General features: G+C 44.7%; 1 protein-coding gene across 9 annotated transcripts; it reads right to left on the minus strand.

The window, feature by feature from the left end:
* Window positions 1-472: 472 nt before the first annotated feature.
* PRKAG1 (protein kinase AMP-activated non-catalytic subunit gamma 1) lies at window positions 473-17,034 on the minus strand. Of its 9 annotated transcripts, XM_021091201.2 has the most exons (13): window positions 16,986-17,026; window positions 12,503-12,551; window positions 5,409-5,590; window positions 3,411-3,520; window positions 3,132-3,213; window positions 2,977-3,035; window positions 2,791-2,836; window positions 2,630-2,684; window positions 2,230-2,356; window positions 1,956-2,121; window positions 1,762-1,799; window positions 1,348-1,494; window positions 473-1,213 (listed from the first exon to the last, which is right to left on the minus strand). In XM_021091201.2, the coding sequence occupies exons 4-13, from the start codon at window positions 3,480-3,482 to the stop codon at window positions 1,109-1,111; spliced, it is 897 nt and encodes a 298-aa protein (XP_020946860.1). In that variant the 5' UTR covers window positions 3,483-3,520; window positions 5,409-5,590; window positions 12,503-12,551; window positions 16,986-17,026; the 3' UTR covers window positions 473-1,108.
* Between the last annotated feature and the right edge of the window lie 165 nt (window positions 17,035-17,199).

The raw sequence follows: 17,199 nt of genomic DNA on the forward strand, positions 1-17,199 counted from the left end.
GGAATTCCCATCGTGGCTCAGTGGAAACAAATCTTACTAGTATCTATGAGGACACAGGTTTGATCCCTGGCCTTGCTCAGTGAATTAAGGATCCGGTGTTGCCATGAGCTGTGGTGTAGGTTGCAGACGTGGCTTAGATCTGGCATTGCTGCGGCTGTAGTGTAGGCTGGCAGTTGCAGCTCTGATTCAACCCCTAGGCTGAGAACTTCCATATGCCCTGGGTGTGGCCCTAAAAAGACAAAAAGAAAAGAAAAAAAAATCTGTAAAACTGAAATGGTATCTATTATTGTTCTGAGGATTAACTGAAATCATATATGTAAAGCACTGAGAATGGTGCCTGACGTAGTTTTATATGTGTACGTGCTTATGTGTATGCTATTATTATTGTTGACATTGATGAGCTGAAGAAGCCATATGAAGTAGGAAGGCTGGAGATGTAGTGTCTATAAACTGCAAAAATCAAACACTGCAATACCATGAAGAGACTCCTGTCATTTTAATTAGGTTTGCCACGAAAAGCAATAACCTCAGCTAACCACTGTGCCCTCCCCTCCACCTAACTCTCATCTCCCTTTATCTGCATACAGCACGGGAACCCAAAGGCCCTCTTCCCCATCAGCCTCCCAACTCCCATTATGGGAAGACAGCCCACTACATGGACTCAGCCTCCTCCATACAGCATGAAACAGGTTGAATAAAAATATCTTCATGAAGACGTTTGTTGTGCCTGTGACCTTAGGGTGGAGTCAGGGGCAGAGACAGAGGCAAAGGCTGGGTGAGGTCTGGGGATCTCTTAGAGATCAGAATTTGCCTGAGGAGCACAGAGCCCATAGTTCACCCAGAAAGGGGGCTACGTCTAAGAGGACAGGGGCTAGGATGGGCTAGGCTGAAAGTTTTCCTCAAGTGCGAGGATAAGGACAGCTAAAAATCCATTCTCCTTCCTTCCCCCACACCTCCCCTCGCTTCCACGTGGAAGGGTAGGGGGCTCGGGGCAGGGAACAGAGTCACAATTCTCTAAAGGTGTCATCTGTGGTTCCCAGCGCTTTGGGCAGGCAGTGAGCAGGCCTGTCCCCTGGTGCTGTCTGACACTGCCCCCCCCGCCCCCAGCTCAGGGCTTCTCTCCTCCTGTGAGCACCAGGGCCTGCAGGATGTCAGACAGCGATACAATTCCCTTGACCACGTCATTCTCATCCACCACTACAAGTCGGTGAACCTGCATGGAGCATTAAGGGAGAAAGGGCTGGTGAGTGCCCGCTTCAGTTAAGGTGAGCCCTTCAGCCCCTACCCTGAGTGCCAACCCAAAGCTGCTCCCCCAGCTCCTTCTGGGTTGCTGGCCCCCGTACACACCTCTGCTTCTACCAGCCTGTTGATGATGGTTTCCAGGGTCTCATGCAGGTAGCACTTGAGGACACCTTCAAAGTAATGTGATCGATGTTGCAGGGCTTTGGTCACAGATACATCTAGGTTGTTGTAGGTCTTTTCTGCTGCCAGGTTCTGTGAAGAGAGAGGAAGATTCATGCAGGGAAGCAAGGGAGCCAGCCGCCGAACCCTGAGCCCAACCAACCTCACCAGAGTGAGTTAGGGTAGTTGTCAGCCATGCCCACAAGCCACATCCAGCTCACTCAATTCCTTTTCAGATAGAATCTGAAAGCTTGGAAGCTTCTAAAACCCTTAGGTCCCAGAAGAGACTCTCTTCTTCTCCCTCTCCACATTCAACACCCCGCCCCCTTCCCTACCTCCCAGCCCCCCACAATCACTCACGATAACATCAAACTTGGAGTAGATGTCCACCACACGCCCTAGGGGGACAGAGGCAGCTCAGCAAGGAGGATTTGGCATCCAAGGCTCCCCCTGCCCGTAGAATCCCCCTCCGGGCTGAGCTGAGGGGCAGCAGATTTTCCCAGAGCCTCCCTGGCTCCCCTGGAGCTCTCCCTCTCCTCTGCCTAGTCTCTCACCTTTTTCATCCACCACTGGCAGGGCTGAGACTCGGTGCTGTACAAAGATGCCCAGAGCCACATAGACAGGGGTGGTAGTGCGGACCATAGCAATGTTGGCATAGGTGCCAATCTGTAGCTCTTCCAGAGACTTAGACATGAACTCGGGCTTGGGGAACTCAGTGATCTGAGGAAAGAACCATCACCTTGATTTTTTCCACGGCCCCCCACACCACCACTGGGTACTCCTCCAACCAGGATATGAGAAGGAAAAACTGGCCCGAGGAGCACTTACAAACAGCTTGAGGAACTTGAGGATGCGCTTGTGGGTGAGGATGTACAAGGTGTTCCCGGACTCTGGGTCAATAACTGGCAGCCTGTGGATCTTGTTTCGAATTAATGAAGAGACAGCATCAAACAAGCTGTGGGAAGGAAGGTGGGGGATAATGGTAAGTTCCACGGTGCTGGGCCTGAGGGTGGTTAAATAGCTCCTTAGAGGGTGTTGTTTATAAACAGAAAAAAATAGGTGGTTGGGGGGGAGGAGCAAGGTTCAGACCAGACCTAAAGAGTGTGTGAGTGTTTGGGAGGAGTGTCTTTTCTCTCATCTGCCCCTGGATCTTTGGGTGCCTAGGGCCTTAGCTATGCCGAGAGCAAGGTTCTTTCCCCTTCTGGACAAATGGGTAGCTGGAACTCACCTGGCATTAGGAGAAATGCAGACAAGCGGTTTAAAGGAGTCCTGTAGGTACACCTCTGAAGGGAAAGAGGAGGTTCACAAAATACCAGCTGAAAAACTGTTTCCCAGGAAACTCTTCATCCCTTCCCTTCACCCTTTCACAAGCCCCAGCTCTCTACATACCTCTCCAAGTTTCTATCTTGTGTTCTTCCAGCTCATAGATCTGTACCTGAAAGCAGAAGGAACAGAACTTGAGACTTGATCTCCCTGCTTCATCAACCCCTTGTAGTTTGCTTGGAAGAAAGGAAATGAGAATGAGCGACTCTGGGCAGGGAAAGTGCTTCTGGTCATTGGGTGAAGGTTCCTTACCAAGGCTGATTTATAGTAGCGGTGCAGGATATTGATGAAATCAGTGATGGTCAGCATGCCTAGAGGCCAAGACAAGAGCCCTCAGAACTGCCCAAAGTTTCTCTTCCAGCCCAGCGTAAGGTGCCAATAAAACTGTTTCAGAAACAGTGGCTTACCCACGAAACTTTGCTTCTTACTATCCCATAAAGGGGCAGCTCGGACACCATTAGTCACCAAAGCAAAGAAAGCTTTCTTCACCTGTAGCCAAATGAATACAATGGGAAGATCACAGGGAGGAATTAAAAAAAAAAAGACCCAGGGGTTGGGTATGCTGGGGAAAACATGAGTCTATCCCCAAGGAAGGACAAGCCCATTACCCTTGGGATGAGCTAGGATGAGAGGCAGTGAACGAGAGGCTCCCAGGAAAGCGGAAGGGAAAAGAGGACTTCACCCACCTGCAGGGAGGTATCAAATACAACCAATTTTGAGCTTGTGGGAATCAGGTCATAGCAGCGATGAGACTTCATGAAGGAAGTGTACACGCTATTGTTGGATTCTGGGGTGTCTGCATAAGGTGGGATAGTTAGTAGCTTCCTTCCATGCAACAATTCACAATTAAAAGAGGTGGAAAATAAAAGCATTGTAGTTGCTCAAATATTTACAGCGTGATTTTCTAAGACCCCCCATTCTATCTGTTTGGTTCCTATTGTTCCCACAAAACCTGGATAAACCCCTTGGAAAACATTTCATCCACCCCCCGCCCCCAGGTAGGACTATATATATATATATTTTTTTTTTCTTTCTTTTTAGGGCTGCACCTGCAGCATATGGAAGTTGGGGTCAAATTGGAGCTACAGCTGCCAGCCTATGCCACAGCCACCACAACTCGGGATCCAAGTCGCATCTGTGACCTATATCACAGCTCACGGCAATACCAGATCCCCACCCATTGAGCGAGGCCAGGGATTGAACCTGAGACCTCATGGATACTAGTCAGATTTGTTTCTGCTGCGCCACAACAGGGACTCCCAGGACTATGTTGCTCCTTAGGCAAAAGACGGCTGACTAAAACAGAGTCTATAATAGCTTTCATTAGTCTGTTTTAGTCTAAAAGTTTTTCCTCATCTTTAACTCAAGTTTGCCTTTTTATATATTTAGCACATTTTCACTTGTGCTCTTTTCTCTCCATTAAGACGTAATTAAGCTTCTTGTAATCCAAGCTTCTTAAAATTCTTCTAAGACTCACAGATGAGAAAGTCATGGTCCAAGTTGGGCCATTTCAGAACAACACTAAGTTAGAGCCCAGTTCTCAACCAACCTGGCCCCAAACATCCTGAGAGTCCATCCTGGGACAACCCCGTGAATCAAAAATTATCCCACCTACTCTAGACAAATGGGAGACCCTGGCTGTGTTTTTACCTTTCCATTTCTCCAATTTTTTTGGTTTGTTTGTTTGTTTTGGCTGTGCCCATGGCATATGGAAGTTCCTGGGACAGAGAATGAACCAGCGCCATAGCAGGGACCTGAGCCACTGCAGTGACAACACCAGATCCTGAACTGTGCCACAACAGAACTCCATTTCTGATTTTAATTGTTTGCTCTAAACTGAAGAAGCAACCCCCAAAATAACAGCCCAAATGTGCTACATAGTATGCTATGTGTACTTAAAAATATTATGCCCATTTAATCTGTAAGGAAAATAAATACTGTCCTCATTTTTCAGATGAGAAAACAGGTGGACAGCAGTGAAAAAACTGCCCAAGGTCATACCACTAGTAAGTGACAAGAAAGACTCAAACACAGATCTACCTAATTCCAATGTGCATGCTCTTAAATCCTATGCCAGTTGTTTTTAATTTTGAATTTTTTACCAAAGTTATACAGGTACACAGTTTAAAGATTCAAATAGTTCTATAAATTGTGCTAAGAAAAACTGCAATCCCTAGCACCCATTTCCCTGTACTACCCCTCCCCAGAGATGAGACCTCTTTCAGAAGATTATTTTGGTACTTATTTCTATGTCTACAAATAATATGCTTATATTGCTACTTTTTTCCCCCCAATTTCAGGCATTATCTGTCACCATGCAAAGAAGATGAGAATTTTCAATTCTCTTTCCTACCAGGACCTCATTATAAACATGCACCTCCCATCCCCTCATTCTTCCAGAACTGTAAGGTTGGCTACATCAGTACTGAAATAATTTGACTGATTATTCATTATTCAGAGCTAAGTCAAATAATAAACTCTGATTTTTTTTCTTTCACAACTTTTATTTCCTTGGAGCTAATAATTGTCTTTTTGTTTGCTTAACTTTCAATGTATAGTACTTATAACTAATTCAACTCCCAAACTCTTTACCAAATGTTTAAATCTCCTTTCAAGAAGTTCAGAAGCCTGAGACAGTCTATCAATTTAAACTACCCCAAGAAGTCTCTCTGGAGCCTTCTGACCTGCTCAAATCTGGGCTGGTTTGCCTGGTGTGCACTGCTGTCATCCTGAAATCTTCCTTCTTCACCATCCAAGGGACCCCTTTCACGTCTCTCCTGTATTGGCATTCGTGTGTCCTGTATCCCATGTTTTCATCTTTTTGATTACTCCCTTGTTTTGGTGGAGCACATCTTCCAGTAGCTTCCTGAGAAAGGGTGCATGGGAGGTAAATTTTTTGAGAACTTGCAGCCTGCAGATAGCTTTATTTTACCCCCATTTTTGATTTATACTTTGGCTGGATATAGAATTCTAGGTTGGAATGAATTTTCCTGCAGAATGTTGAAGGCACGGCTTCACTGCCTTCTAGCTTCTGGTGCCGTCCAGAGTCCAGAGCCCCAGGCAATTCTGATTCTTTGTATGTGACTTGTTTTCTCTTGGAAAATCAGCATCTTCTCTTTGTTTCCAGCATTCTGAAATCTTGTGACGACTGTGCTTTGGGTGGGTCAATTTCACCCATCGTGCTGAATAGTCAATGAATCCTTTCAACATGAAAACTAATGTTCTTCAGTTCCAGGAAATGTCCTTGAACTACTTCCTTGATTGTTTTCTTCCCTCTGCGTTGTCATTTTTCTCTTTCTGTAACTCCTATTATTTAGACATGGTACTTCCAAGACTGACCCTTTAAGATTTTTTGCTGTTGTTAAAATACAGTAGTTCCCCCTTATCCAAAGTTTCACTTTCCACTGTATCAGTTACCCGTGGTCAACTGTGGTCTGAATATTAAATGGAAAATTCCAGAAGTAAACATTTCATAAGTTTTAAATCATGTGGCATTCTGAAATCTCTTGCCTTCCAGCTCAGTTCCAGGCCTGGATGTCAATCATCTGTTTGTCCAGCACATCTCGCCCATCAGTCAATCAGTAGCCCTCTCAGTTATCAGCCTGACTTTGCTGTACTATAGTGCTTATGTTCAAGTAACCCTTATTACTTAATAGTGGCTGAAAAGCACAAGAACAGTGATGCTGGCAATTTGGATATGTAAAATAGAAGCCCTAAAGTGCTTCCTATACATGAAATGGTGAAAGTTTCATGTATAGGAAGAAAAAAAATATGTTGAGATTACTAAAATCTATGATAAGAATGAATAGTCTATGAAATTGTGAAAAATTAAAAAGGAATTCATGCTGGTTTTGCTTGTTGCATCTCCAATTGCAAAAGTTATGGGGTCAGTATGTGAAAAGTCAATATGGAAAATTAATGAATGGAAAAGGCATTAAATCTGTGTAAGATATTTAGAGGCAGACAGATGAACCATCCACATTCACATAACTCTTATTACAGTATATTTTTACGACTGTACTATTTTATTATCAATTATTGCTGTTAATCTGTTACTGTACTTAATTTGTAAATTAAACTTTCTTTTTTTTTCTGCTTTTCAAGGCTGTATCTGTGGCGTATGGAAGTTCCCAGGCTAGGTGTCGAATTGGAACTGCAGCCAGATCTGAGCTGCAAATGTGACCTACGGCACAGCTTGTGGCAACACTGGATCCTTAACCCACTGAGCGAGGCCAGGGATTGAACCCACATCCTTGTAGATACCAGTTGGGTTTGTATCCTGCTAAGCCACAATGGGAACTCCCTGTAAATTAAACTTTGTCATAGGTAGGTATGCATAGGAAAAAAAAATAACATATATAGGGTTTGATATTACCTGTGGTTTCAGCATCCACTGGGTGTCTAAGAAGGTATCTCCCAAGGATAAGAGGGTACCACTGTATCCTTTCTCTCCTATTTTCCTTTTCTTTGATTTTTTCCCACTTCCTTAATTTTTTTCTTTTTCACAATAGTTATCACTCGTATTAAATACAGTTCCTTGTGCTATACAGTAGGACCTGTTGTTTATCCATTTTATCTATAGTATAGTACAACAATAGTTTGTATCTGCTAATCCCATACTCCTAATTGATCCCTTCCCCCTTCCACCTTTGGTAACCATAAGTTTGTTTTCCATGCCTACGAGTCCTCTTCTGTGATTTTTAGTTCTACTTTACAGATTTCTTCAACTAGATTTTCCAAACCTCCTACTTAGTTTTAAATTTTTGCTATTGTATTTTTAATTTCCAAGAGTTCCTTTTTGTTTTCTGAAAATTCTTTTTCTTAAAAAAAACCCCTGCATCCTATACTTGTTTCATGGTGGAAATATATTCTTAATTTTAAAACTTTTCTTCTCTATACATTGACTTTTCCACTCTGTTGCTTTTGTTTTGTTGTTTTTCATTTGGGGGGCAGTCTGGATCACTTTTTTCACGTTAGAGGCTTTCGTCTGGCCATCCTTGCTTTAAAAGAGGATTCAGGAGTTCCCGTCGTGGCACAGCAGAAACGAATCCAACTAGGAACCATTAAGTTGCGGGTTTGATTCCTGGCCTTGCTCAGTGGGTTAAGCATCTGGCATTGCGGTGAGCTGTGGTGTAGGTGACAGACGTGGCTTGGATCTGGTGTTGCTGCGGCTGTGGTCTAGGTCAGCAGCTATAGCTCCTATTAGATCCCTAGCTTGAGAACCTCCATATGCTGCAGCTGCATCCCTAAAAAGCAAAAAATAAAATAAAATAAAATAAAAATAAAGGAGGATTCAAACCATATTTTAAGAGTAGAATCTTTGGCCCAGCACCGTGGGTTAAGGATCCAGGGTTGCTGCCTCTGCAGCTTAGTTCACAGCTCTACTCCGATCTGATCCCTGGCCAGGGAGCTCCATATGCCTTGGGAGCATATGCCCCCCCACAAAAAAAGAGTAGAATCTTTAAAGATTAGATGGTCTATGTGTGTAAAAGAGCCTTGATGACTGTGAATCACTTAGATAGTGAACACTTAATACTTACATTTATTTACTTTCGTCTTTTCTAGGGCCTCGCCCACAGCACATGGAGGTTCCCAGGCTAGTGGTCGTAACAGAGCCAGCCTACACCACAACCACAGCAACGCGGAATCCAAGCCGAATCCAAAACCTACACCACAGCTCAAGGCAACGCTGGGTCCTCAACCCACTGAGCGAGGCCAGGGATCGAACCCGCAACCTCATAGTTCCTAGTTGGAGTCATTAACAACTGAGCCACGATGGGAACTCCTCAATACTTATATTTTTAGGATTACTCATTCAATTCTGTGCTTGGAGGATGAAATCTTTTCTACCAGCATTCTGAAAACTGAATGGGGGGAAAGGACTGGGGCCTCAGTACCCAGTACAGTTCACCTCAGGCTCCTGATTTCTGCGCCGTACCTCAGCGTTCAGCTGGGCCCACGCCCCTCTCTGGACCTCCAGTCTTTGCCAAAGTTGGGATCAGGAGTTGCCCAGCGGCACTCAGTGGGGTAGGGAGTCTTGGGATCTGACTGCTTCTAAGACCTTCAAAGCTTCTGGGCTTTCTTCACTGCTAATTTATAACTCAGTTTTCTCAGGCCTGGTACCATATTTCCATCTGCTTTCTGGCTTCCAAAAATTTATTGCTATTATTTCTTTTCTTATTCTCCCTATTCTGGTGATTTTGTACCTTTTATTTTTTTTTAACTTTTTAGGGCTGCACCCTTAGCCTATGGAAACTCCCAGGCTACGGGTCTAATCGGAGCTACACCTGCCAGCCTACACCACAGTCACAGCAACACCAGATCCTACATATCTGCAACCTACACCACAGCTTATGGCAGAGCCGGATCCTTAACCCACCGAGTGAGGCCAGGGATTGAACCTGAGTCCTCATGGATACTAGTCAGATTTGTTTCTGCTGCACCATGACAGGAACTCTGGTTTTGTATCTTTAAAAAAAAATTCCTTTATGGTGTTGTTTGTTTGTTGGGGGGCTTCATTTTGGCCATGCCTATGGCATGAGGAGGTTCCCAGACCGTGGAATGAACCCATACCACAGCAGTAACCAGAGACACAACAGTGACAATGCCATATCCTTAACCAGGGAGCTCCCACCCTTTGTGGTGGTTTTAAGTGGTTTCTGTGAAGGAACAAAAGTAGATGCATGTATTCACCACAATGTTCACTGCAGCACTATTTATAACAGCCAAGATATGAAGGCAACCAAAATGTCCATCAACAGAGGACTGGATAAAGAAGATCTGATACCAGGAGTTCCTGTCGTGGCTCAGTGGTAACGAACCCGACTAGGATCCACGAGGACGAGGGTTCAATCCCTGGCCTCACTCAGTGGGTTAAGCATCTAGTGTTGCTGTGAGCTGTGGTGTAGGTTGCAGACGCGGCTCAGATCCTGCATTGCTGTGGCTGTGGTATAGGCAGGTAGCTACAGCTCTGATTCAACCCCTAGCCTGGGAACTTCCATATGCCATGGGTGCAGCCCCAAAAAAAAAAAAAAAAAAAAAAGATGTGATACATATATATAATGGAATACTACTTAGCCATCAAAAAGCATGACATAATACTAGCCACAGCAACATGGATGGCCTAGAAATTATCATACTAAGTGAAGTAAGTCAGAGAAAGATGAATATCATATGAGATCACTAATATGTGGAATCTAACAGAAATGATACAATAGAACTTACAAAACAGAAACAGACTCAAAGCCTTCAAAACCAAACTTATGTTTACCAAAGGGGAAACATGTCAAGGGGTAAATTACAGGGTCGGGATTGATATATACACACTATTATATGTGGAATAGACAGGTAACGGGGCCTAGTGCATAGCACAGGGAAATTTACTCAGTACTGTGTGGTAGCTTGTTTGGGAAAAGAATCTCAAAAGGAATGGATATATGTATAACTGATTAACTTTGTAAGTCAACTATATTTCAATAACATTTAAAAAAGAAACTATATTAAAAAAAAAAAGTAGATGAATGTATTCAATCCACCATCTTTTACTGGAAGACCATAGTTGTTTTTCAAATTTGAAAACTCAGACTCCCAAGAATGTAACACCAGTTTAAGGCATACTACAATGATAGTTAAATATTATCATCTTAGGCTACAGGCCTACAAACATATTTGACTTGGTTTTCCCAGTATTTTAAAAATTTAAATCAGGAGTTCCCTGGTGGCCTAGCAGTTAAGGATTTGGTGTTGTCACTGCTGTGGCTCAAGTTCAACCCCTGGCCCAGGAACTTCTGCATGCTGCGGGTGTGGCCAAAATAAATACAATACAATTAAATTAAAATATAATTTAAGGAGTTCCTGTTGTGGCTCAGTAGTTAACGAAACCCACCAGAATCCATGAGGTTGCGGGTTCGATCCCTGGCCTCGCTCAGTAGGTTAAGGATCCAGAATTGCCATGAGCTGTGGTGTAGATCACAGACGCGGCTCAGATCCCGCATTGCTGTGACTCTGGCGTAGGCTAGTGGCTATAGCTCCAATTAGACCCCTAGCTTGGGAACCCCCATATGTCATGCGTGCGGCTCAGGAAAACATTTTAAGTATATACATAAAATTTAAGTCAGTTGCCCAATTAAAAAAATCTGGAGATTTATATAAAAATCCAAATTCTCAGTTTCTTCTCAGAAAATCAGAAGATCTGACAAAACTAGGTCATGAATTCCTGAATAGCAGCAACTGACCAGACCTGGAGAGTTGCTGCCTTCTTTTTTTTTAGGGCCACACCTGTGGCATATGGAAGTTCCCAGGCTAGGGGTCAAATAGGAGCTACACCTGCTGGCCTATGCCACAGCCACAGCACCGCCAGATCTGAGCTGCATCTTCAACCTACACCACAGCTCACGGCAACACCAGATCCTTAACCCACTGAGCAAGGCCAGGGATCAAACCTGGGTCCTCATGATTCCTAGTCCAGTTCATTTACCACTGAGCCATGACAGGAACTCCGCTGCCTCCTCTTAGATGCCTTGAGATCTACAGGTTGTCAAAGTCATATGCAGCCCACATCCCTGCCTAATCTGCGTAGATAATTTGGGTTTCTTACTCCTGCCTCAGCTGGTGCTAATGCAAATGCACTCAGAAACATAAAATAAGCACTGATATCATGTGGCAGCATTCAATTATGAAGTCATCCAGGTAATTCAAAATACGATTATATTAACTTTTTTTGGATACCAACAGCATGAAAACAGAACATTTAAAAAGTCTTATGAAGAACTCATAGACCTTGAATAATATGTCCTAGGATCTCGTCCCATATTTCAATCCTCTGAGAAAGTGTGTACTCCTAATGCCATCAACATGTCCTAGGAAGACTAGGAGTGTTTCTGAGCAAAATCCTTTACCAGAGAGGCCTGCAATTTTTCTCCTTTATGACCTAGGGTTGTACCACTCCATTCTAACCATGTATTTGGGCAGATGCTGGAATCACCTTCTCCTGTGCCCTGGATTTTAGGGCTCAGTGCCTCTATTTCTAGATTAGTCCTATGCGTTTTCAAGTCCTTTCTATAATTTTTATGGATTTTAGGGCTCAGTGCCTCTATTTCTAGATTAGTCCTATGCGTTTTCAAGTCCTTTCTATAATAATACCCAGTGGTTTTAGTGAGATCACCGAATGATTAAATCTTGGCAGCATTGTTTCTGGGCTACTCAGAATAGACCAAGGACTTCTATTTTTTAATTAATTAATTTTTTACAGCTGCCCCTGCAGCATATGGAAGTTCCCAGGCTAGGGGGTTAAACTGGAGCTGCTGCTGAGACCTAAGCCACAGCCAAAGGGGATCTGCACCACAGGAGCAACCTACACCGTACCTTGCAGCGATGCTGAATCCTTACCCCGTGAGCAAGGCCAAGGATCGAATCCACATCCTCACAGAGACAATATTGGGTTCTCAACCTGGTGAGCCACAGTGGGCACTCCTACCAGGGATTCCTAAAACATGGTTAGCCTGCCCAGAGTTGCCTATGGAAGTTTTCTCTGTAATCTCAAAAGTTTCTCTCAAGTGGTCTGATAACTGAAGATAGTTAATCATCCTCACCCCGCCCAAGATTTATTCCTAGGTGATCTTGCCAAATCATTATTCCTGATTTCTGTGGTTTGGCACATTATCTGGCCCAGCTTCGATGTTTCCAGGGAAGATTCTGGGAGAAATTCAAAAGCCCTGCTGAAGACAAATTAGTATCAGACTATTTTTTTTTACTAGTTTCCTTTCATAAGTAAACCTACCTTGAGGATGCTCATTTTCCACAGCTGAGGAGCTATCTGAAGATGTGACCTGGAGAGACAGGAGAAACAAAGATTCAGCCTATCTTAGGTTCCATCCATCTGAGCCTAGCAATAGTAGGGGAAGGGCTGGTAAACTAATGACTTCCTTTAAAGCCATATACGGTCCTTCAGAAATATTATCACATTTAATCTTCATAACAGCCCTGAGGCAAATACTATTATTAGCCTTATTTTCAAAGATTAGGACACTGAGGTTCAAGAAAAATTAAGCAAACTGCCCAAGGTCACATGGCTGGTAAAGGGTGGGATGGGGATTTGAATACAGATTTATGTGATTCCAAAGTTCATACCTTTATATATTTTATATACTCTGCCTAATGAAACATTAGGTCATAAGAGCTGAGACTAGAAAATATGAGGTTAAAGTGAGCCCCTCAAGATTCTCACAGACCTGTTTTATAAAAAATATGCAAGTTAGAGAGACAGCACTGCTTCCCCCCAGTCACTAAGAATGGTTGTGGACCCCAGAGTCACTGACATACCCCTTTCCGTGAAAGCAGGCCACATCTGGGGAGGATCCCAGAAGCGGACTGTGAGAGTCAAAGTTTGACTAAGGGGTGAATGAGAAGGGTAATTTTTTTTTTTTTTTTTTTTTTTTTTTTGTCTTTTCTAGGGCCGCGCCCATGGCATATGGAGGCTCCCAGGCCAGGGGTCTAATCGGAGCTGTAGCCCCGGCCTATGCCAGAGCCAAAGCAACGCCAGATCCAAGGCTTGTCTGCGACTTACACCACAGCTCACGGCAACGCCGGATCCTTAACTCACTGAGCAAGGCCAGGGATCGAACCCGCAACCTCACGGTTCCTAGTTGGGTTTGTTAACCACTGTGCCACGATGGGAACTCCAGGATAAATGTTTTGAACATAGGGACCTGGGTCCTCTCAGCACCCTTGTGAGTCAAAGGCTGCTACAGCCCAGAGGATGCTGGTTTTTCAAGCTTCCTTGTTCATGACAGTCTGAGATGAGAGTGCTCTGAATACAGAGAAAGCTTCAGAACCATCTCTGTGCTCCCTCAAGTGGGCGCATTTGGAAATTTCATTGTTATCTGGGAATCCAGCAGAGATCATGATAATTTTCATCCATTAGAAACAACAGTTCTGGCTCTATTTGCTGTCTGGGTAATATCCCCAAACTGACTTAACCTCCACAGCTGCTGTAGTAACATGAAATTAAAGGCCTTGGCTTGAACCTGGGAGGCTGGCTGGTAAACAGGGTCAAGTTGGCAGGAAAGCCCTAAATTTCCCTTCTCTAACGGGCCAACGTGGGGGCAGGGGGATAATCTCCCTCTCTTCTCTCTGGGCTGCATATGACTATCAGCTTGGCCTGGCATTTTGGCAAAGCTACTGGAACAACAGCCTCATCGCTTATAAGTGGGAGAGAGGACTGTTTAGCAGTGAAGATACACACATGGTATAACACAGTCTCACAAAGACCTACACAAAGACACCGAAACAGCCACTTCTGTAGAAATTATGGTACCCACCATGATACTTATTTACTGCACTGTGCTACAGTTATTTTGTTATCTATCTGTCCAAACAGACTGTAAATTCCTGGAAGCCTAAAACTGTTTTCTGTTTCTTTGTATCTCTCCCTCATACCACCTAAAAAGGGGGTTTGCATGTAACTCCCAACTATTTGGTTTTTTAACTCTCAAATTGATAATGATGTACACTGATACGAACAGAGACCTAAGTTATATAGAGAGAAAGAAAAAGAGACATAGCTAAACAGAGACACAGATGCTACATAATAGAGTCTAATGCAATTGAATATGACTCCATCTTTCTGCCTGTTTCTTCACCCAGGATTTGGATAATTACATCCACTTTTTCTACATTTAATAACAGAAGGAACTTAAGACTACTACACTGCATAAACATAAAATATGATTACAAAGACATACCCTAAGGCTGAAACACAGATTCACAATTTCTGCCAAACTTCTCATCCACATTTCCAGTTGTTTGCTGGGCCATCACAGATGTCACAGAGACTCCTCAAGTGCTTCAATACCAAACAGAACAGCATCTGTCCCTCCAATCCTATTATTTTTACTGTGGTTCCCACCTTTGCTTTTGCATCGCTGTCTTCCCCAGTGCCTAGAACAGGAGGGTTGATTCCTCCGAGAAACAGCTATTCCAACATGTCTGCTTAGAATGACAGACCAGGGTCAACTTAAACTTGTCCTTAACATCTATGAGGTAAGCTGCTATGTTAGAAATGTCTCAAATCCATCTCTCTCCTTTCTACTTTCACAGCTTTAACTTAGCCCCCCCCCCACTTTTTTTCCCCCCGCCACTTTCAAAACATGTGAAAGTTCCCAGGCCAGGGATCAAACCTGTGCCACAGCAGTGACCTGAGCCACTGCAGTGACAATGTCAGATCCTTAACCTGCTTGTGCCACAAGGGAACTCCTAAGCTTAGCCTCGTACATGCCATTTCTATAGCATTCTCTAAACTGGTCTCCTTGCCCTAAATCTATTTCCTCTTAATTTGTCTTCCATGCTGGCACCCAGTTCTCTCCCCAAGTACCTCAGATTTGCAAGGGACTCTCATCTCCACCAACTAAGAACTCACTACTTTCTGAAGTAGCCCCATCCATTTACAGAAAGCCATTAGGGACATGCCTAAAGCATACTCACTACCTTGCTCATAAACCTTCCGTGGGTCCCCTTGTTACAAAACAAAAGTCAGGAGTTCCCGATGTGGCACAATGGGATCAGTGGCATCTTGGAAGCACCGGGAAGAAGGTTCAATCCCCAGCCCCCTACAGTGAGTTAAGGTCTGGCATTGCTGCATCTGTGGTTTAAGTCAGGTCTGTGGCTCAGATCTGATCCCTGGCCCAGGAACTCCAAATGCTGCAGGGTGGCCAAAATAAAAACAAAAACAAAATTCAAACTTAACATGGTATGCAATACCTTCAACCTGACCTCAGCCTACTTTTAGTCTTTTCTCCAACTGTGACCAAAATCCAAAACTCCAGCAACACCAAACCACTGGCTCACCCCCAATTAATCTCTACATACCCCAGTTTCTATGCCCTTGCTCACACTGTTCTCTCAACCTGCAATGCCCTCTCCTGGGTTCACAGTAATTTCTCCCTTCCCTATGCTTCCACAGTCCCCTTGTTTGCATCTTGATGATGGCACTGATTACAGTCTACCTGAAATAACAGCTGTCACTGCTTGCCCTCACTCCCACTCCAGTTAAGCTGAGCATTTTCAAAGCAGGGGTTTTCTTTCTCCTTCTTCTTAAAACAATTTCTATTCTAAGAACCTAAAGTATGAGGGCTAAATTAGAAAATCCATACAAGAATGCTCTGTAAACCATAATACATTTCCGAGTAAAAAATAATGTTATTTGAAATTTAGTGGAATCAGATCTTTTATTCTTGCTCAAAATGCTCTTAATTTGTAACTCCCTTGCCTGAGTGGCCAGTTGCAAATCGTAATTTACCACTTTGGTTTTGTTTCCTCTGTATAACCTAAGGGACATGACCCCTCTGCAGGTGGAGAAAAGGGTTACAGTAAGGAAATTAGCCTGGGCATGTAACTGATCCAAAGAAAAGTGAACCTGCAGCCCTCACACAACTACAGTAGCAGATGATCCAAACCAAGATGGGCATATCTGCCTGACAGAAGAGACATGGTTAAGCACTGTCGGAGAGGTAAGGGAATGGAAAAGGCTCCATCCAGAGTGCTAGACCAAGGGTCCTGAGAGTGAGGGTGGGTCCAAATAGGTCGAAGGCAACCTGCAGCAACTCTGGGAGGATGACACGGGCCTGCCACAATCCGTTAATGCCTGCTTGCCAAGAAGGAGCTATGACAACACATCTGCTTAGAATCGCAGAGCAGGGCATGACCTAAACTATTCCAGGGACACAGTGGCCTCTAACACTGAAAAGATTCCCTCCTTCAGGGAAACCCCACTTTTCAGTCTTATCAAGGGATGTGACGTCGCTGGACACCTCAAGGCGGTATAAAAGGCTTTCAGACGTCCCTCCTGCCAAGGATTCCACGAATCTCACTCAGACAACTGGGCACCAGGTGCTACCTGCAAGCGAGGGACCCTCTGAACCTCCTGCCTCACCCAGCAAAGCTGGATCACAACCCTTCTCTCTCAGGCAAACCTCTCAAGGGCTTGTGGTGCTAAAAGGAAAGGAGACCTGAGATCGCCAGGGTGCGTGTGGGTTCCAAGGAGGGAGCCGGGAGTCACTGCCCGCTCAGGCTAACAGTACCGCGGACGGAAGGCAGGCACTGACGCGGCCCAGTCCTAGGAGAGGAGAAGAAGCGGAGCAGCAGGGTCATGGAATAGGACAGACGCGGGGCTTCTCTTTTCCTGGGCACCAGCGCCGGCTTCCCTGTCCCCTTACTGGGGTCTTAGGCTCCACAGCGCCCCCCCACCGCCCTCCCGCGCTCCTCACCGTCTCCATTGCGAGACGCCGGCTGAGTTCGTTCGTTTTAGGAAGCTCGCCCGGGGCGGGGGGCGGAGAAGGCCCCGCCCCACGTCCGGTACCGCAAGGCCACTTCCGCTTACGTCGGGACACACGCAAGTCAAGAGCGGAAGGCGGGGAGCTTACCCTTCCGGCGTTGCTTAGCCTCAGAAACCGCCCTCCCCCGGTCCACACTGGGACCTCG

This window comes from Sus scrofa, chromosome 5 (assembly GCF_054392235.1).
Source record: "Sus scrofa isolate SSC_HxYL_T2T_F1_AM1 chromosome 5, Sscrofa_HxYL_maternal_Yorkshire_Landrace_v2.0, whole genome shotgun sequence".
Classification (NCBI taxonomy): domain Eukaryota; kingdom Metazoa; phylum Chordata; class Mammalia; order Artiodactyla; family Suidae; genus Sus; species Sus scrofa.